This window comes from Rhamphochromis longiceps, linkage group LG22 (assembly GCF_057381845.1).
Source record: "Rhamphochromis longiceps isolate RC_006_pf linkage group LG22, R_longiceps_female_GT1.1, whole genome shotgun sequence".
NCBI lineage: Eukaryota > Metazoa > Chordata > Actinopteri > Cichliformes > Cichlidae > Rhamphochromis > Rhamphochromis longiceps.
The window spans coordinates 37,212,055-37,230,469 of record NC_140577.1 but is presented as its reverse complement, the minus strand read 5'-3'; the positions used below and the strand labels follow the sequence as shown (position 1 = coordinate 37,230,469).

At 43.0% G+C, this 18,415-nt stretch overlaps 1 protein-coding gene across 1 annotated transcript; it reads left to right on the top strand.

Moving 5' to 3' along the window:
• The first annotated feature begins 3,964 nt into the window (after nucleotides 1-3,964).
• LOC146644488 (rab3 GTPase-activating protein catalytic subunit-like) lies at nucleotides 3,965-10,373 on the top strand. Its single transcript, XM_085395434.1, has 8 exons — nucleotides 3,965-4,016; nucleotides 6,229-6,310; nucleotides 6,495-6,563; nucleotides 7,518-7,591; nucleotides 8,306-8,398; nucleotides 8,539-8,711; nucleotides 9,320-9,408; nucleotides 9,552-10,373. Exons 1-8 carry the CDS (start codon nucleotides 3,965-3,967, stop codon nucleotides 9,568-9,570), a joined length of 651 nt encoding a protein of 216 aa, XP_085251560.1. The 3' UTR covers nucleotides 9,571-10,373.
• Nucleotides 10,374-18,415: the final 8,042 nt, after the last annotated feature.

The following is an 18,415-nucleotide window of genomic DNA, read 5'->3' as shown; positions in this document are numbered from 1 at the left end:
AATTTTATTAAAAAACAGTTAAAAACCTAAAGAACAGGACAAATAAAACACAAATTCGGCAAAATTAAACACAATTTGGTACTTACCTGAACCTGAAAAAGAAAAGGACGGTACTTACCTCGATTCGGATCTGGGGATTGCCGGATACGGTAGATGGGGTGGCGATAACGTAACGGGTCTCGGGAAGGGTCATGGTGCGGAGCGTGCACATACTCCTGCCCTCTTAAACGAGGGAGGAGTTTCAATTTCCCCTAACCTAACCCCCCTAAGCATAATCAACAGGGATTATATATTGGAGAGGACAAGCACTTATGCAACACTACAAGATCACAAGGAGATTGAGGGTCCAGTCGGCCGCTAGGACCGTGCAACCTAGCTTCAAGTGGAGACAACAAAGACACAATCTCCTAATACCTAACCAGCCTGTGCCAGTGGTCTGTTATGCTGGACCCCTCCGGACGTTGATCTGAAATAAAGTGTGGAATGAACTTAAATTGAGAAAGTGCTTTGTGGACCTTGGACCTTGATACATGACTGAACTACAATGTTAAACCCATTGATGTGTGGCAATTAAGTTTTGATAACCTGACCTGGGCATAAGGCCCTGACCTTAACTTTGAGAGGGCCGAGATATTAACCCTGACCCAGGATCAGTTGCCCTAAACATAACCCGTCAGGGTGGGAGCCCTAATCTTAACCATAAGATGGACTATGTTTAAATGTCATGTATAATCATGTAGGCTCTTCACTGACTGCCAGGCAGGCCCTCAGAAGAGGGTGGCGTTCCTTCCCTCCTTCTTCTTTTAACAGGATCTTAATAAAGGTTTTAATTGAGGATATATTGTTTTAAACGGCTTTTATTTTATTTTTAGAATTTACATCTGTCCTTTTCTTGTGTGTTTTGAAATGTTTTTTAGCCTATGGATAATGGAACGTACATGATTAAGAAAGTGATTGTGAATGCACCATGGGAGGAACACGATCATGTGACCCGGTGCGACCTATCCTGAGGAGGGCCCACACAGGTGGGCGTCCCTCAGAGAATCATTTAAACTGCTGTTTTGTCTCTCCTGGCCTCACTTGCGCTGTTCCCTCTGAAGAAGCGAGAGTATCGCGAAACGTAAGGGATGCCTCTCAGGCCAGCGTGAGCAAAGGTTTTTACCTCCCCCAGAATAAGGTAATTTAAGTTTTAATAGTCTTTTTAGCCCTAGTTTTTAGTGGGAGAGAAACACACTTTTTGTTCTCCCACTCAGGGCCAAATTGAATAATTGAACCAGGGAGTGAGGAACTTATGCCTCCCATTTTTTCATTTTAATTTTTTTAACTTAACTCAGCGGGAATAAGCAAATTAGCCCTCCCGACTGAGAGTTTTAATATTGAATTGGGAATAAGCAAATCCAGCCCTCCCAATTCATATTTTAAAGTTTTAGTGGGATTAAGCAGAATTGGCCCTCCCTGTTTTAAGACTATCCTCTGGGGGAGAGGAAGAGATTTTATTCTTTTAACCCTTTTTAACTTTCTGGATTTTAAGAGGGGAACTCCAATGTTTTTTTACCTGTAATATCCTGTGTGGCATAAAGAGTTTTTTCAGCGTGTGAATGAACCACAGTCAACCCGGAACTCCACAAAAACGACACTGTGTAAAGGAGTAACATTAAGAAAAGACTTGGTTCAAAGACACTTAAAAAGTACAGCACACTGCTTAAAGGCCCTGGAACAACAAGCGACGACGTTTCTGACAAGATCCAGTGGAAGCCTAACCGCAGATGTAAAGGCAGGTGAGTTCCCCGGTAAGACTTTTTATCTTGGAATCCAGAATGATGAGGGTTTTAGGAGGAAGCTCAAAGGCTGGTCTGGGAGGGGAGGTGAGGCCTGGGGGAGATAGGGACATGCGTTTTGACGTTCTAGGATTAATTTTAAGCCAAGAAGGTTCTTAAACATTTAACGCACAGTATGAATATGGTCAGGTGTTGTTTTAATTTTTATGGTTTGGGGAGGAGGGAGGGAAGGAAAATAACGAGGGTGGGATTAAGTGGATTGTGTTTTAAATAGATCGCTTTATTGAAGTGATTTTTTGGTCTTATTGGTCTCTTTTAACTTTTTTCTTTTTATCTGGCCTGGCTCGACAGGGACATCCACTCCACATGACAGGATATATAGCTACAGCCGAAACAGGCAGTACATTGGGGAGATGATGAGAAATGTCCCAAATTGGGCCAATGCGGTCCACATAGGAGTAAATACTTCATGTGACTGCACAGATCCCCATTCATTTTAATATATCAGTAAAAAGTGAGGCTTGATTTGAGGCGGCGTAGTTTAAAGTAACACTGCTGCCAATGAAAAAAATCATATCACATAATCATGTGGAGGCATAGATTAGTTAAAATGGATGCACTTGGGAGCGGGCTGGATACTTTTAAGGATGAAAAATTTGCTGACCTTAGGACCACCCAGGATGAAGAGAATTTTAATATAAATGTCATCCTGTGGGTTTTTAGTATTTGTTAGCTTCATTGAGCTGGTCTTTTAAATCCACTTTGGATAGCCTGGCGGTCAGTGGAATGGCCTCGGTTTTTATTATAATTCCCTGGGTAAATGTTATGTTTAGCTTATTTATGCAAATTTTAACATTGTGAGAGGGGGAATAGGTTGTGCTTTTAGGTTTTTTAGGTATTATTATTTATGTTTTAGTAATTATTTATGTTTTATAGTAGATCCAACCCAAACAAGGGGATTAAGAAATATACTGATATGTCAGCAGATCTTCCTTAGCCTCCAAAAAATGTACTAACAGGATGTGTAAATAAAAGTTTTGAAAAATAATTGATTGTGTTTGCTGGTTTTCACAACAGCTGCATGTACTATTATATTTACTAATTCCAAAAATTAAATTAATTTTTTATATAAATGGGTGAGATTTCCCCTATGGAGGTGTGGGAGGGTCTGTTCACATGTTAGTTTTTAATTTAGCCTATTTTTTATCAAGACCTGAGCACTTTTAGCCATTTCCCTGGATAAGCATAATCAACAGGGATTATATATTGGAGAGGACAAGCACTTATGCAACACTACAAGATCACAAGGAGATTGAGGGTCCAGTCGGCCGCTAGGACCGTGCAACCTAGCTTCAAGTGGAGACAACAAAGACACAATCTCCTAATACCTAACCCTAACCCCCTAACCCTAACCTCCCACTCCTAGCCCTAACCCTAACCTATCGTCCCAACCCCTGTCCTATATCCTAACCCTAATCCCCTTCCCTACTCCTACTCCTATTCCTAACCCTAGTCCCATCCCCTTCCCCTTTCCCCCATCCCCACTATTTTGTTAAATACTTGTTAAAAATATGTAAAAAAATATGTAAAAAAATAAAAAATAAAAAACAAAAAAATAAATAAATAAATACTTGTCATGGATGTGTAAATATTGAGTTTAAAAACTTTTCTGTAAATAGTACTTTTATTTTATGTATATACACACCATTCAGTTCATGTCAGTTCATATGGTGTAGTTTTAATTCATTAAAGGGTTTAAAAACGTTTAAATTCATTTGAACTGTGGGGTTTTCTTTTTCTTTTTCTTTTTCTTTTTGTTGAAACTTCAGAAGCCGTTGAGGCGGAGCCAGAGCTTATTTAAGGGGTGAGCCTGCAGGCCAGGCTCATTCTTTCGCTGCCCTTCGACGAAGACAGTCGCTCTTTCTGCAGCAGACTTCTTTTAGTTAGTTTTGAGTGTGCCCAGGCCTGAAGAAGACCACATTTGGTCGAAACGTCGCCACAGTGGCACACGATTAATTTTTTTTGAACCCTTTTCAGGGCATTTTTAGTTTTTAAGAGTTTTATTCTCTTTTTTGATTTTTATTTTCTTTTTTTTGGTTTTTTATAAAAAATAAAAAAATAAAAAAAAGTAAAAAACACAAAAAACAACAAAAAAATATTGAAAAAAATTTACTTAGCCCTCCATCATGGCTGATGAAGGGTGGCAGCAGGTCCGCTATGGGAGGAGGGGTCGCTCCCGTATGCGGCCCGATACTTATCGACCCCAATCTCGAGACCAGGACTGGTCTTCTTGGGACCGGGGAGGGAGGGGCCCAGGAGGGAAGGACCGCGCATTCCTCGGTCCCCCCCAGGGGGGACGGGGCCGTAACCAACGTCCTAACCCTAACCCTAAACCTGGCTAATGAGGCCATAGTTGGGACTGAACCGGCTGATATTAATTTGCACTAAGTGGCAGGATTGCTCTGTAATTACTCATAAATGTGTCTTTTTGCACCTTTCTTTCTGTCCAATACATTTCCCCCGTGTCATTCTTCATTGTTAGACGTCATGTATGGACATCTATGGTGGCGCTGGGTGATATGAGGAAAATGTAATATCACAATATTTTTTTGCTATATCACAAAACACGAAATAAATCACGATATGTTTAAGTTATTTTCAACCATATAGGATCTAAATTTGCACTTATTCAAACCGACCATTCAGGATGGTTTTCTATTGTCAACATAAAAATGATCTGAATGAACTGAAATGTTTTCTTTTAACCATCAGCTGCACACAGAGGATTTTCACAGATTACAGTATAATCACAGTAAGTCTCTTTCTGTGGTCAACACTAGACTTTAACATCAAAAGATCACAGCAACAAAAAACGACGTCAAGAAAAAAATCATGAGTCAAAATAAAACGACTGAAATGAAAAAGCTGCTCTGTTGTTCTTATAAAAATGGCAAAATAAAAAAAATGGATGACATCAAATTACAGAAACAAGTCGAGACAGTGACTATAAAACAGTTTATTTAATGTTTGCTTGGTGTGCAGGGAGACGTTGACATGCAGGGTTTAAAACATCATTTCTTTTGCAGCGAGATTCATTCTCTCACCGTCTGAAACTCCTGATGTCGCCATATTTTTACCTGTTCAGTTCAGTTCAGTTTTATTTATACAGCACCAAATCACAACAACAGTCGCCTCAAGGTGCTTTATATTGCACAGTAGATCGTACAATAATAGATACAGAGAAAAACCCAACAATCATATGACCCCCTATGAGCAAGCACTTTGGGGACAGTGGGAAGGAAAAACTCCCTTTAAACAGGAAGAAACCTCCAGCAGAACCAGGCTCAGGGAGGGGCGGAGCCATCTGCTGTGATTGGTTGGGGTGAGAGAAGGAAGACAGGATAAAGACATGCTGTGGAAGAGAGACAGAGATTAATAACAGATGTGATTCAATGCAGAGAGGTCTGTTAACACATAGTGAGTGAAGAAGAAACACTCAATGCATCATGGGAATCCCCCGGCAGCCTGCGTCTATTGCAGCATAACTAAGGGAGGATTCAGGGTCACCTGGTCCAGCCCTAACTATATGCTTTAGCAAATAGGAAAGTTTGAAGCCTAATCTTGAAAGTAGAGATAGTGTCTGTCTCCTGAATCCAAACTGGAAGCTGGTTCCACAGAAGAGGGGCCTGAAAACTGAAGGCTCTGCCTCCCATTCTACTTTTAAATACTCTAGGAACAACAAGTAGGCCTGCAGTGTGAGAGCGAAGTGCTCTAATAGGGTGATATGGTACTACAAGGTCATTAAGATAAGATGGGGCCTGATTATTTAGGCAGGCATCGAACTCCAGGCCTCGAGGGCCGGTGTCCTGCAGGCTTTAGATGTGTCCTTGATCCAACACAGATGATTTAAATGGCTAAATCACCTCCTCAACATGTCTTGAAGTTCTCCAGAGGCCTGGTAATGAACTAATCCTTTGATTCAGGTGTGTAGACCCAGGGTGAGATCTAAAACCTGCAGGACACCAGCCCTCGAGGCCTGGAGTTGGCAAAGCCTTATTTAAGACCTTGTATGTGAGGAGCAGGATTTTGAATTTTCACCATCGTACGTAGAAAGACTCACAATACATCGAGTTTATTTGTTATATTGTTTGATTTAAAGTTTGTATAGTTTAAAGTTGTTTCTCTGCATGTGTGGATTGGATGGGTTGTTACCAACATCTAGTGAGAATTTCATGTGAACATCACCTTTAGAAATATATGTAGACAATTGGTGATGCGTTCAATATGTTTTACGTGTGTGTGTGTGTGTGTGTGTGTGTGTGCTCACAAACAGAGGTTGGTTGTGTTACTGAACTCCCTGACTGTGAGGAAGCCCTGGGTGGGCTCTGGTGACAGACTGCCTGCTTTGCTGTTTGGATGATTATTCAGTTTTTTGTGTTTTTTCTGGCAGATTTTGATGCGCTCCTTGGTGGCGAGGTGGGGGGGGTGGAGTTTGGGAAGTTTCCATTCGGTGCCTGTGAGGAGCCAATAAGGTAAAAACTGATGATACTTTCTAAAAATTACAGTCACATGTTTTCTGCACACTGAGCAGTCGGTGTGACGGCTTTGTTGCTTATCACGTGGTCTTGGAGCCTCTTCATCATCATCCTTATCTGTGGGTCTGAGGAAGACTTACTTTGTTTGCTGTTACTGTGTTTCTGTTTTTCACTTTTGTAGTGAACTTCATCTCGCAACAACCTGGCCTCATCTTATTGAAGGCATAGTTGTGGATAATGACGTGTACAGGTAAGGCTGTGTGTGCAGTGTTCTGGTGTACTGTACTAAGAGCAGCTGCAATATACCAGCTAGTTCGTTTTGTTACCTCGCAACACTCAGCCTCACTGCAACTGTGTCACCAGCTGAGCCACGAGGAAACCGATGGGCTCAAATTGTGGTCATAAATATTTTGTACTTGTGAGTTCAAACTCACACACTGCCAGGGGACCTGAGCGCAGAGTTTTACACACAGTTTGTTGCTTTGTGTCTGTAAGACGACCTTAACAAAAAAAAAATTGTAACTCGTGTAAATATTTTTTACAAACACACAAATTCTCATCTGTAGATGCACAAACATGAAATCTTCAGATATTCTGGCTTACAAGGTTACAAAGCTCACAACTACACATTTGATTTACAAGTACAAATGACCACAATCTGAGCCCATAGAAACCAGCACTAATCAGCCAGTGACCACAGCTGATGCTAGCGTGGGCTAAAGTGCACCACACTGAGTGATGAGGTACCCGGGCTAGAAAGACAACTCCAGTTTGAGGCGCATGTCCTCCTGACATTTGGTGTTTGTGTTAACGATCCAATGGAAAAGCTTTGATGGGAGTGAGCTGTTCACTTGCACTATAGCACACAAAACGCTGCGCTGAGCACTGAGTGTTGCATCCGTGTACACACTGCATTGCTTCATATTTCACTCGTAAAGTAGGAAATGGGTGGAGCAGTTTATTAAAAGGGTAAACGTACATGGGTTTGATTGTAAGGCCCAAACAGAGCTGGCACAGGTCTAACAAGCATGAAGGGACAAACTGAGTGTGACATAAGGAAATGCTTACATGTGTAATTATCTTGATTACTGGTGAAGGACTACGTCACATGTAATCAAACATGACTCATTACTTATAAAAACCCTTTAACTAAAAGTGTATCAGAAACTCTCCTCTACTGTTTACTCTGGTTATCACCCAACAGTGACCTCGACCCTCTTCAAGCTCCTCACTGGTCAGTTCGAGTCAGGACGGCTGAAAATCCTCAGTGTTTACTGGGTAAGTTAAGCTGATCAGTGGGACACTCGGGGACAGAGACCATGATGCTTTGGGGCAGACCACAGAGGTTTTACTAGTCAGTACAGATTTCAAACACACCGCTACATACAACATTAAGGTCAGTGCATTAAGTGCACTGACCTTAATGTTGTATTTTTCTGGTTGCTAATACACTTGGATCCATTACAAACATACACATTGTTGTGTGATGTGTGAAGACTTTTTATGGCTTTGTTTTTTGTCCAAACAGCACAGAGGAAACTATTTCTAAGCTAAAATTCATGCATCAAATGATACGCAGCAGATAAGACGGATGTAATCAAGCTACCGATAGAAAGAACATAGTAAAGGACAAATAAAGTGTCTTTTTTTCCTCATTGTTCTATGTGTGGGCCTCCTACTTCCTCCCACAGTCCAAAGACATGCAGTTAGTGGGGACAGGTTCATTGGGGCCCTAAATTTCCCACGGTGTGAATGTCTGTCTCTGTGTTTGCCCTGCGGCAGACTGGCGACCTGTCCAGGGTGTGCCCCGCCTCTCATGACAGCCCCAAGCACTTTACATGTGATGTAAAGTGGACTTTTCTTTTGTTGCCACGTCCATGATTTAGAAAATGTTACACAGATGTTGTCCTGCTTCGCTGTGCTGAAGCGTGTGCTTCATGAAAAGTTTGAATAAGAAAATATCAGGTCAGTAACTGTTTGTGTTCCCTGTAGGTGAGGCTGTGACAGAGCTCTTTAAACTCTGCTGTAGGACTGAGTGTACAGAGGAGATTCCTGGAAGAGGATACGCTGAAGATGAGGGCAAAGGTCAGGTTCCTGGCTTTACTTGTTGAGTGACCATACTGCATTCTGGAAACGTGCGTAGCTTACTGGGAGATCTGGGCATCTGTGCTGACCCGGGCCTCAGCAATTGAACAGAAACTCTTGGATGTGTTTGTCGTCTGTAGAAAACAGTGATATCAGCTCTGCTTTGTCCAAGCTGACCGAGCCAGCAGCAACTGTGCCCATTTCCAAACTGTCTGTCTCCAACATGGTGCACAGTGCCCGGAAGCACATTCGCCGCCATCGACGCATCGATGAGTCGCCCCTTAACACCGAGATACTCAATTCTGTCCTTCTGGTAAGAGTTAATCATATAACCTGTTTAAAAGGCATTAACTAGTCGGAGTTGACTAATACTTGACTGAGTTTTAATGGTTTTAGCTCATTTTATGAGGAAACTGATTCTGACAGAAGAGGTGTGGATCCCGTGTTAGGAGACGGTGAGCGTGATATTCAGAGCAGCAGAGACCTCGGAGCGTGTGGTAGTTTGACTCGTACTGATGTGGCTCCTCTGCTTCTTTTCACAAACAGTTTTTCCTTCCTGGTTACTGTTGAGCCCGTCACACTCAGCAGCTCGAGCTCGAGCTAAGACAGCCTTGAATCTTAAAACTACAGCCGTAATTGCATTTATGTCTTAGAGTGCTGGCCACAGATATTGATCCCATCTGACAGCAGCTCAGTAAAGCACAAGAGCGTCATCTTAAACAGGATATCAGGCAGCGTTCTTATTTTTATTGTCTACTTCTGGTCACATCCTGCTTTTGCCACTGAGCGATCAGCATCCTGTGTTTTATCATGAAGTGATGACTACGTGAGCTGCACTTGTTTAATTCTTCTAACATCTAGAAAACAACAGAGTTTCTAAATGACAGACTTATTTATTTGTGTTTGTGTCTCTGTTTCCAGATGCTGCTGTGGAGAAGTCTGACTGTAAGAATAACACTCAGCTGTCCAACTCCAGTGGGACATCGGAGCAAGAGAAAACCTCTGATTATGTATGTTTGCCTCTTCACCACTCGCACACTCAAGGTTACACTCAGGTCAGGTCCAATATAAGTTTCAGAGTGAAGACAGGCTCAGTGCTGTCAGTACTTTGTCAGGATTTTTATTGATTTCATGGTCTTTTCCCTCGTTGTAGAACCTTTTCCACCAGCTGAAGTCGGCCCCCAGTGACAGTCTGACCTACCGTCTGGCTCTGTGTGTGTGTCTGTTCAACTATTACTACGGTGGGCTGCGGGCTGTTCTCTAAGTAAATATATTTCTAAAGGTGCTTTGATGTGAAATTATCACCAGATGTCGGTAACAACACTTCCAATCCAGACGTGCAAAGGAATCAAACCACAGATGAAGTTGTGTAATAATACAAAGTGACACAGGGACATTTATTTATTACTTTATACAAATGTTGGTGATGACAGTTCATGGCAGCGTCTGTATGGAGAAACCAGTCCCATCATTGCTCATGACTTTGACCCACTCACCACACAAACAGTCTATAAATCCCGAATGCTCCGTGGATCCTTCCCACAGATTCAGCTCAGGTGATTGGCTGGGCCGTTCCAGCAGCTTTACTTGATTTCTCTGAAACCAACCGTTTCCATTGGCTGTGTTTGTGATCATGGTCTTGCTGAAACATCCATCCTTGTTTCATCTTCATCATCCTGGTAGATGGCAGCAGATTCTAATCAACAATGTCTCCATTCATCCTTCCTGGAGTTATGTTTAATGTCTCAGTGCTGTACGCTGAATAAACAGCCCCCCCCCCCCATGATGCTCCCGCCTCCAGACTTCAGTGTTGCTGTGGTGTTTTTGGGGTGAAGCCACCCAAACATGGTGTGTTTACAGCCTTCAAAGAGTTCAGTTTTGGTCTTTTGTGACCAAACTATATTAAAGATAAAGCATATTGTTGTACCTATGCATTACACTGGAGCAGAGCTTACATACACTCAACAGAAATATAAACGCAACACCTTTGTTACTGCTCCCATTCCCCATGGGATGGACGTAGAGACCTAAAATTCATTCCAGATACACAATATAACCATCCCTCCCAAACAGTGGTCACAAATCAGTCCAAATGTGTGGTAGTGGGCACATCTGCTATATTGAGATAATCCATCCCACCTCACAGGTGTGCCACATCAGGATGCTGATCTGACATCATGAGTAGTGCACAGGTGTACCTCAGACTGCCCACAACAAAAGGCCACCCTGGAATGTGCAGTTTTGTCTCACAGCAAAATGCCACAGATGCCACAAGCAATGAGGGAGCGTGCAATTGGCATGCTGACAGCAGGAATGTCAACCAGATCTGTCGCCCGTGCATTGAATGTTCATTTCTCAACCATAAGCCGTCTCCACAGGCGTTTCAGAGAATATGGCAGCACATCCAACCGGCCTCACAACCGCAGACCTCGTGTAACCACACCAGCCCAGGACCTCCACATCCAGCAGGTTCACCTCCAAGATCGTCTGAGACCAGCCACCCAGACAGCTGCTGGAACAATTGGTTTGCACAACCAAACAATTTCTGCACAAACTGTCAGAAACCGTCTCAGGGACGCTCAACTGCATGCCCGTCGTCCTCATCGGGGTCTTGACCTGACTCCAGCTCGTCGCCGTAACAGACTTGTGTGGGCAAATGCTCACATTCGATGGCGTCTGGCACGTTGGAGAGGTGTGCGCTTCACGGATGAATCACAGCGCTTTGTGTTCTGCGTCCTGATTGGCTGCAGACTATTGTTGATCTCCTCCGTGCCGTCTCTCCTGTACAGTACAGAATCGCTTATTCATTGATTCATTAATGATTCATTGATGTTGAATTATCTCTCAGCTGCTCTGTTCTCATGTGCTGGACCTGAAAACACGGTTTGATCTTTGGTTTCTGTAATACTGGACTTATTTGTCTACGAAGGTTTGAACTTTGAGAGCTTAAACAGGAGAGAAACGTGTGAAAATGTTCATGTCGGTCTGAGTGTATAAAGTGTGTAGTGACGGGTTTTACCTTAACACATCTATAATAATTGTAAAAAATAAAGTTGGCTACTTCAGATTTCACCAATCGCAGGTTATTTTTAGAACGTAACTCCCGCCATAAACGAGGGAGCGCTGTATACAAATACTGAGAAGTATAAAATTTGAATCCTGTCTCTCTCTGAGGCGCGGGGGGAAAAAATATCGACAAGTCGATCAACATCATCTACAGATACATTCGACATCTCGAGAAATGTAAATCGCCACTTGATTCGTCCATTTGGTTGAAAAACCCGACCTTGAACAAGGAGCGAATATCACACCGGAAACTAAGCGCTATGCGCCGGAAGTAGCATATGCTAAGGCGCACAGGTCTAAGTTATAGGTCTAAGTTCCCCATAATGCACTGGGTGTTTCTTCTTCACTCAACATGTGTTAGTACACCTCTCTGCATTCAGTCCGTCTGCCCCTCATCTATCGATGGATGTTAGAGGCTTTGGTTCCCACTGTCGCTCACAGACGGTCACCTAATGTTTCCTGTGTAACTGCAGGGTCTTTGCCTTATAACATAGAAGCAGCTTGAGGTAACTGTTGTTGTGATGCTGTGTGTGTGTAATAAAGCTCCCTTACTGACAGTGGGTCACCACAGCTTGTAGCTCCATGTATTTGATGCGGCACGTTTGCCCTCGCTGACACAACCCTAAAGGGATTTGTGTGTATGAATAAAGTTTATTGTTCATACAGTTCATTGCTGTATGTCTGTGAAAGGCTGAATGAGGGTTGTAGCTCCCTCAGCAGCTGTGGAGCGATGGAGATGTGGTTGGTTAGACACGCTGCTTTAGTTTACACTACAAACCACACTCACCTGTTTACACTCCTTTTGTGTTACAACCACCTTGTTACACTCAAACACCAGATGATGCATCTGAGCCAACTAAGGATTCACTGAGACTGAAGCTCGAGATCATAAGAATTTGAGGCTCAGCTGATACAGTATCATAGGAGAATCCAACCATTGTATGTCAAGAGACTATAGGCAGTGAAAGCTCCATCTGGAGGAGGAACGACGTGGTTCAGAGCGTTGCCTCCTGCAGCTGGTGACATGTTCAGATTTCAGCTCTGTCGATTAGAAAGTCTGTTTTTGTTTTTCATCTGTGTGTTGCTCTTTCATCCTTCTTCCTGTTTCTTGCATCAAGCTGGCTGACTTCACCACTGATGAGGTAACCATGAGCAGTAAGCCTCGTGTCGCTCACAGTTACATTTAACATAGTGCGATAAACACACTCAGTCATTATAAGGTACATCCTCTAAAGGTTCACATAACAGACAAACAGGATAATAAAAATAATCTGGTTCTTTGCAGCGTCCTCAGATGAACAACACACGACATTATTACACGTCTCAGTATTTGTTACACTGAACACAAATATAAACACAACACTTTTGTTTCCATGAGCTGAACCGGATCCTGACTGGTTTTGCGACATGTGTGTCATTGTGCTACACATGTACGGCATATTTCAGAGTGGCCTTTTATTGTGGGCAGTCTCAGACACACCTGTGCAATATTCATGCTGTCTAATCAGCACCTTGACATGCCACACCTGTGAGGTGGGATGGATTATCTCAGCTAACGAGAAGTTCTCACTAACACACATTTAGACAGATTTGTGAGCAGTGTTTGCGAGCAATGTTCCCTGTAATGTTTCACGTGTCTGAACACACAAACTCCCTGAGCGTCCCTTGGACCACTGTGAGCAACAGCAGACGAGTGCACTGTGGTCACACCAGCATCCAAGAATACTTTTACACAACAAGACTTCTTCAAAAAAGTAACTGAGTTTTGCAAACAGAGTTTTTTGCAGCTGTTTACCTAAAAATGCAGCCGAGGTGTTTTTTAAATAAACATTTCAAACTATTTGCAGAACAATCAGCTGTTCTGCATCAAATCTGATGCCACACAAATTATTTGTGCCGCTGCAAAAAATAATTTCTGTCCACTATGAGATGAAGGAGAACAACAGCCTGATACCTGCAGGCCTGACAGCAGCAGATGTGTCACTGCTGCAACACCTGTAAACCATTGTTCTGACACACACAACAAAACTATTGACTACACTACACACTAACTACACTCTTAACTACACACTAACTACACTCTAACTACACAAGATTTGTGCTAAACTTGGCAATCGCATCTCAAACACGCCGTCACTCCTAAAACTTCCCCCTTCCTAAACAACTAAATGTCATGTTGCCATATCATTTTTTGATTGGTCGACATGGTGCATTTTTCCACCAATAGGAAAGGCTGGTGGGGGTTTGTTTTGGTGTTGTTTTTGCTCACAGGCTTTCGAGCGTTTTCCTTATAAAACGGCGTTTTTACCGTTTCTTCCTGCAGTAAATATAAACAACGACAGTATTCAGGAAGAAAACCAAACATTGCAGATATTTTATCATAACTCTGGTTTTACGTGGCCGATCAACACAATTCAAAAACTGGTATAAAGTCCACACTTTGTCCGTCAGTTGTTCCGTCTGTCCTGCTCACATCTCCAATGGTTGTACACGTTGTCATTAACGTGGCTTCACTCCACATCAGCCGCTTTGCTAAAACACCGGTGTCGCACATAAGGACGCTGTCATAGCCTGTCAGCCACGTTGATCAGCTGCGTATATACGAATGTGAATCGCGTGATTGGCTGGACTACGGGATAAGGTGGCCTCGTTCTGATCCCATACGGGAGCAGCCAGTCACTGACTAACACTGCAAAACAGAATCGTTAAAGTTTTCATTTTAATTTCAATTCAGGTGATTTTTCTTTTTTTTTTTTTTTTTGTGCGCAACGCAGATTTTCTGTGCAGAGACCGTGCCAGCAGTGCGCAATTGTGCCAGCAGTGCGCAATTGTGCACGCGCGCAGCTTAGAGGGAACATTGCTTGCGAGTGTCGGGTCTTTTGTGTTTGTAGAAAATGTTTCATATCTTTGAGTTGAGCTCATGGAAAACAGGAGCAAAAACAAAAGTGTTGCGTTTATATTTTTGTTCAGTGTAAATGATAAAACATCAGGTTTGACCCAGAATACAGTTTGATCCACATGATGGCGCTGTGAAAAGTGCGCGCTGTACTGGTGGCACCAGTGTCCCCAGCCCACAGACCAGTGCTGCCACTAATCGAGTTTCATTAGCAGCATCTAAATGCTGTTTAAAGGTGGACTTCATCTGTCACACAGGAGCAGTTTGGCTTCGCTTTGCTTAAATAATGACCTGGTGTATTTCTGTATACACACCTGCTAAGGATCAGGTGACTCTTATAATAAAAGGTTAATACGTAAAACCTTAAAAATAAAAAGGGCTGTTTTTAGCAGTATTTAGGCTGCAGTCTGTGTATTATGTCCATGATATTCTACAGTGGGGCAAAAAAGTATTTAGTCAGCCACCGATTGTGCAAGTTCCCCCACCTAAAATGATGACTGAGGTCAGTAATTTGCACCAGAGGTACACTTCAACTGTGAGAGACAGAATGTGAAAAAGAAAATCCATGAATCCACATGGTAGGATTTGTAAAGAATTTATTGGTAAATCAGGGTGGCAAATAAGTATTTGGTCACCTCAAACATGGAAAATCTCTGGCTATCACAGACCTGTAACGTCTTCTGTAAGACGCTTTTCTGTCCCCCACTCGTTACCTGTATGAATGGCACCTGTTTGAACTCATCATCTGTATAAAAGACACCTGTCCACAGCCTCAAACAGTCAGACTCCAAACTCCGCCATGGCCAAGACCAAAGAGCTTTCGAAGGACACCAGGAAAAGTATTGTAGACCTGCACCAGACTGGGAAGAGTGAATCTACAATAGGCAAGCAGCTTGGTGTGAAAAAATCAACTGTGGGAGCAATCATCAGAAAATGGAAGACATACAAGACCACTGATAATCTCCCTCGATCTGGGGCTCCACGCAAGATCTCATCCCGTGGGGTCAAAATGATCATGAGAACGGTGAGCAAAGATCCCAGAACCACACGGGGGGACCTGGTGAATGACCTGCAGAGAGCTGGGACCAAAGTAACAAAGGTCACCATCAGTAACACACTACAACGGCAGGGAATCAAATCCCGCAGTGCCAGACGTGTACCGCTGCTGAAGCCAGTGCATGTCCAGGCCCGTCTGAAGTTTGCCAGAGAGCACATGGATGATACAGCAGAGGATTGGGAGAATGTCATGTGGTCAGATGAAACCAAAGTAGAACTTTTTGGTATAAACTCAACTCGTCGTGTTTGGAGGAAGAAGAATACTGAGTTGCATCCCAAGAACACCATACCTACTGTGAAGCATGGGGGTGGGAACATCATGCTATGGGGCTGTTTTTCTGCCAAGGGGACAGGACGACTGATCCGTGTTAAGGACAGAATGAATGGGGCCATGTATCGTGAGATTTTGAGCCAAAACCTCCTTCCATCAGTGAGAACTTTGAAGATGAAACGAGGCTGGGTCTTCCAACATGACAATGATCCAAAACACACCGCCCGGGCAACAAAGGAGTGGCTCCGTAAGAAGCATTTGAAAGTCCTGGAGTGGCCTAGCCAGTCTCCAGACCTCAACCCCATAGAAAATCTGTGGCGGGAGTTGAAAGTCCGTGTTGCTCGGCGACAGCCCCAAAACATCACTGCTCTCGAGAAGATCTGCATGGAGGAATGGGCCAAAATACCAGCTACTGTGTGTGCAAACCTGGTAAAGACCTATAGTAAACGTTTGACCTCTGTTATTGCCAACAAAGGTTATGTTACAAAGTATTGAGTTGTATTTTGTTATTGACCAAATACTTATTTTCCACCCTGATTTACGAATAAATTCTTTACAAATCCTACCATGTGGATTCATGGATTTTTTTTTCACATTCTGTCTCTCACAGTTGAAGTGTACCTCTGGTGCAAATTACTGACCTCTGTCATCATTTTAGGTGGGGGAACTTGCACAATCGTTGGCTGACTAAATACTTTTTTGCCCCACTGTACATTACAGTAAAAACAGTAATTATATAAAGAACAGATGGATCAGGATCCTGTCTGTGTCTTTACTATGATCTCAGCTGATAATGAGGCTTGAAAGAGACATGTTTGAACTTTTGCATTGATCAGACAAATAAGCCTGCATGTTTGCATGAGCTTTAACTGTAAAACATGAAGCCTTTATTATTAAAAAAACAAAACCCTTTTAGTGTCATACAGGTAAGAAAGCAGCGAAGCGTTTTTCTCTCTAACAGATGTTTCATCTGTTTTCTCTGCCGTTGCTCTGATGGGACCTGCAGGGTGTTTTTGGTGACGTGGAGGTTTGCACAGTTGCTGCCTGTGGTGTGTGTAGAAATGTTCATGTTCTAGTCCCACTGTGAAGCACATAGACGTGTCCTGACTTCCTGTCTGTCCCACACTCTGTCTCTGTTTGTTGCTGCCAACAGTACAAGTCATCTTTGCAGATTTTACTGAATTAACAAAAACATATTTACTGAAAGACTTATTCGGTAAACATGTTTGTTACACTGAGACTGAAACAGAGATCCCTGTTTACGCTCATAGAAAACGAGCCTCTGTTTTACTTTATTGAAATCATTTCTAATCACAGACAGGATCAGCAGCGTGCAGCTGCAGTGAGGTGTTAGTAGAGGAGCTGTGTTTGTGAGCTGTAGTCTGGATCAGGTCTCTGTGGGAGACTCGGTTACAGTACTTCTGAATATCCACGTGTCCACCTCACACAGCACATTTCTTCAGAATCGGTTGCTGTTTGCTAACATTTGACCTTTGCCCTTTTAGGCTGCCCTTCTGGCGCCCGTCGATGAGGACTTGGGATCTGACAAGAAGCAAACTGGGGGAAGTAGCAGAGTACCAGACTTCCCTCCTCCAGCAGGCCGGGAGATCTTGTTGCGCACCTGTGTGCTGCGACCAGCAGCGTACTCCAAGGCGCTGCCTCAGCGGCTCTTCTGTGTCCTGATGAGGGAGGAGTTTAGGTTGACCGGAGGCTTTTCCACAGACACGTCCTCCTTTTAAGTCCTGTGAACAATTCACACCTGGGATGAAGATAAGTGAAGGACACAGGATGGAGACTTTCACATGTATGAATGTGGCCATGGAGTAAGATCATAGAAATACATTTCTTCATTTGTTTGCTTTATTTGTAAGAACGGTGCAATATTTCAGCATCTACGGCTCGCCCAAGCTTAAAAGCAGGAAGCAGTATATTACTGGCATTGATTAAGAAGCATTTATGGCTTTGTCTGGAAATATGTGAAACTAAATCCTTCTGTGTATTCATAAATCTGCAGCTTCCTGCAGCTGTGATAAAACAGTTTCACACTAAAACCTTCATTTTACCTTCAAAGCTTCTCTTGATGCCTTTTTAAGGAAATGAAATTTGTCGTTAGGATGGAGTTCCCCATCCTGCACTCACCACACGCTAACACAACCTTCTCAACTCTGATATTTAGTAGATTATATTTCAGTTGCAGGGATTGGTCCTGATGGTAAACATGAGAGCCGGTGAGGACTTCATGGGTCGTTTCAGCTGAGCTCCATCCTCCAGCATGTCCTGCTGCTGGATTAACACACAGCTGTTTGTTTGCATCCAACCAGAACCAGACCGTGCAGTTCTTATTCCTGTTCATAAGCTGATTGTTCAAACATGAAGCTCTTTGACGTTGTATAAAAACTGAAACGACACTTTACAGCTGACTGTGATGTTTTAAATGGAGCTGGTTCCTCGAGGCGCGTCCGACAGCATGAGGGGAAACTTGGTTTTGTCATATTTTCTTTGTTTTGTTAAGGGTGTATCCATCCCATGATACAGACACATACAGTTTAAACGATGTTTAATGTTAATCAAAACTTCTAAGATCCAGGTTGAATAAAACAGCATTAGGTGTGTGATTTCACTCTGCTCCACACACCTGCGTGCTCCAATCAGAGACACCAGAGGAACAGGTGATGAATGTGATGGGGAATGATAGGTTTGTAGCATAAACCTATTCGCTGGAACGTTA

Excerpts from the sequence above, each read along its gene's own strand:
- LOC146644488 (XM_085395434.1), top strand. The coding sequence starts at position 3,965 with ATGGCTGATGAAGGGTGGCAGCAGGTCCGCTATGGGAGGAGGGGTCGC. Across the intron at positions 4,017-6,228 it reads TGGGAGGAGGGGTCGCTCCC|ATTTTGATGCGCTCCTTGGT; the intron begins GTATGCGGCCCG and ends TTTTTCTGGCAG. Across the intron at positions 7,592-8,305 it reads AAATCCTCAGTGTTTACTGG|GTGAGGCTGTGACAGAGCTC; the intron begins GTAAGTTAAGCT and ends TGTTCCCTGTAG.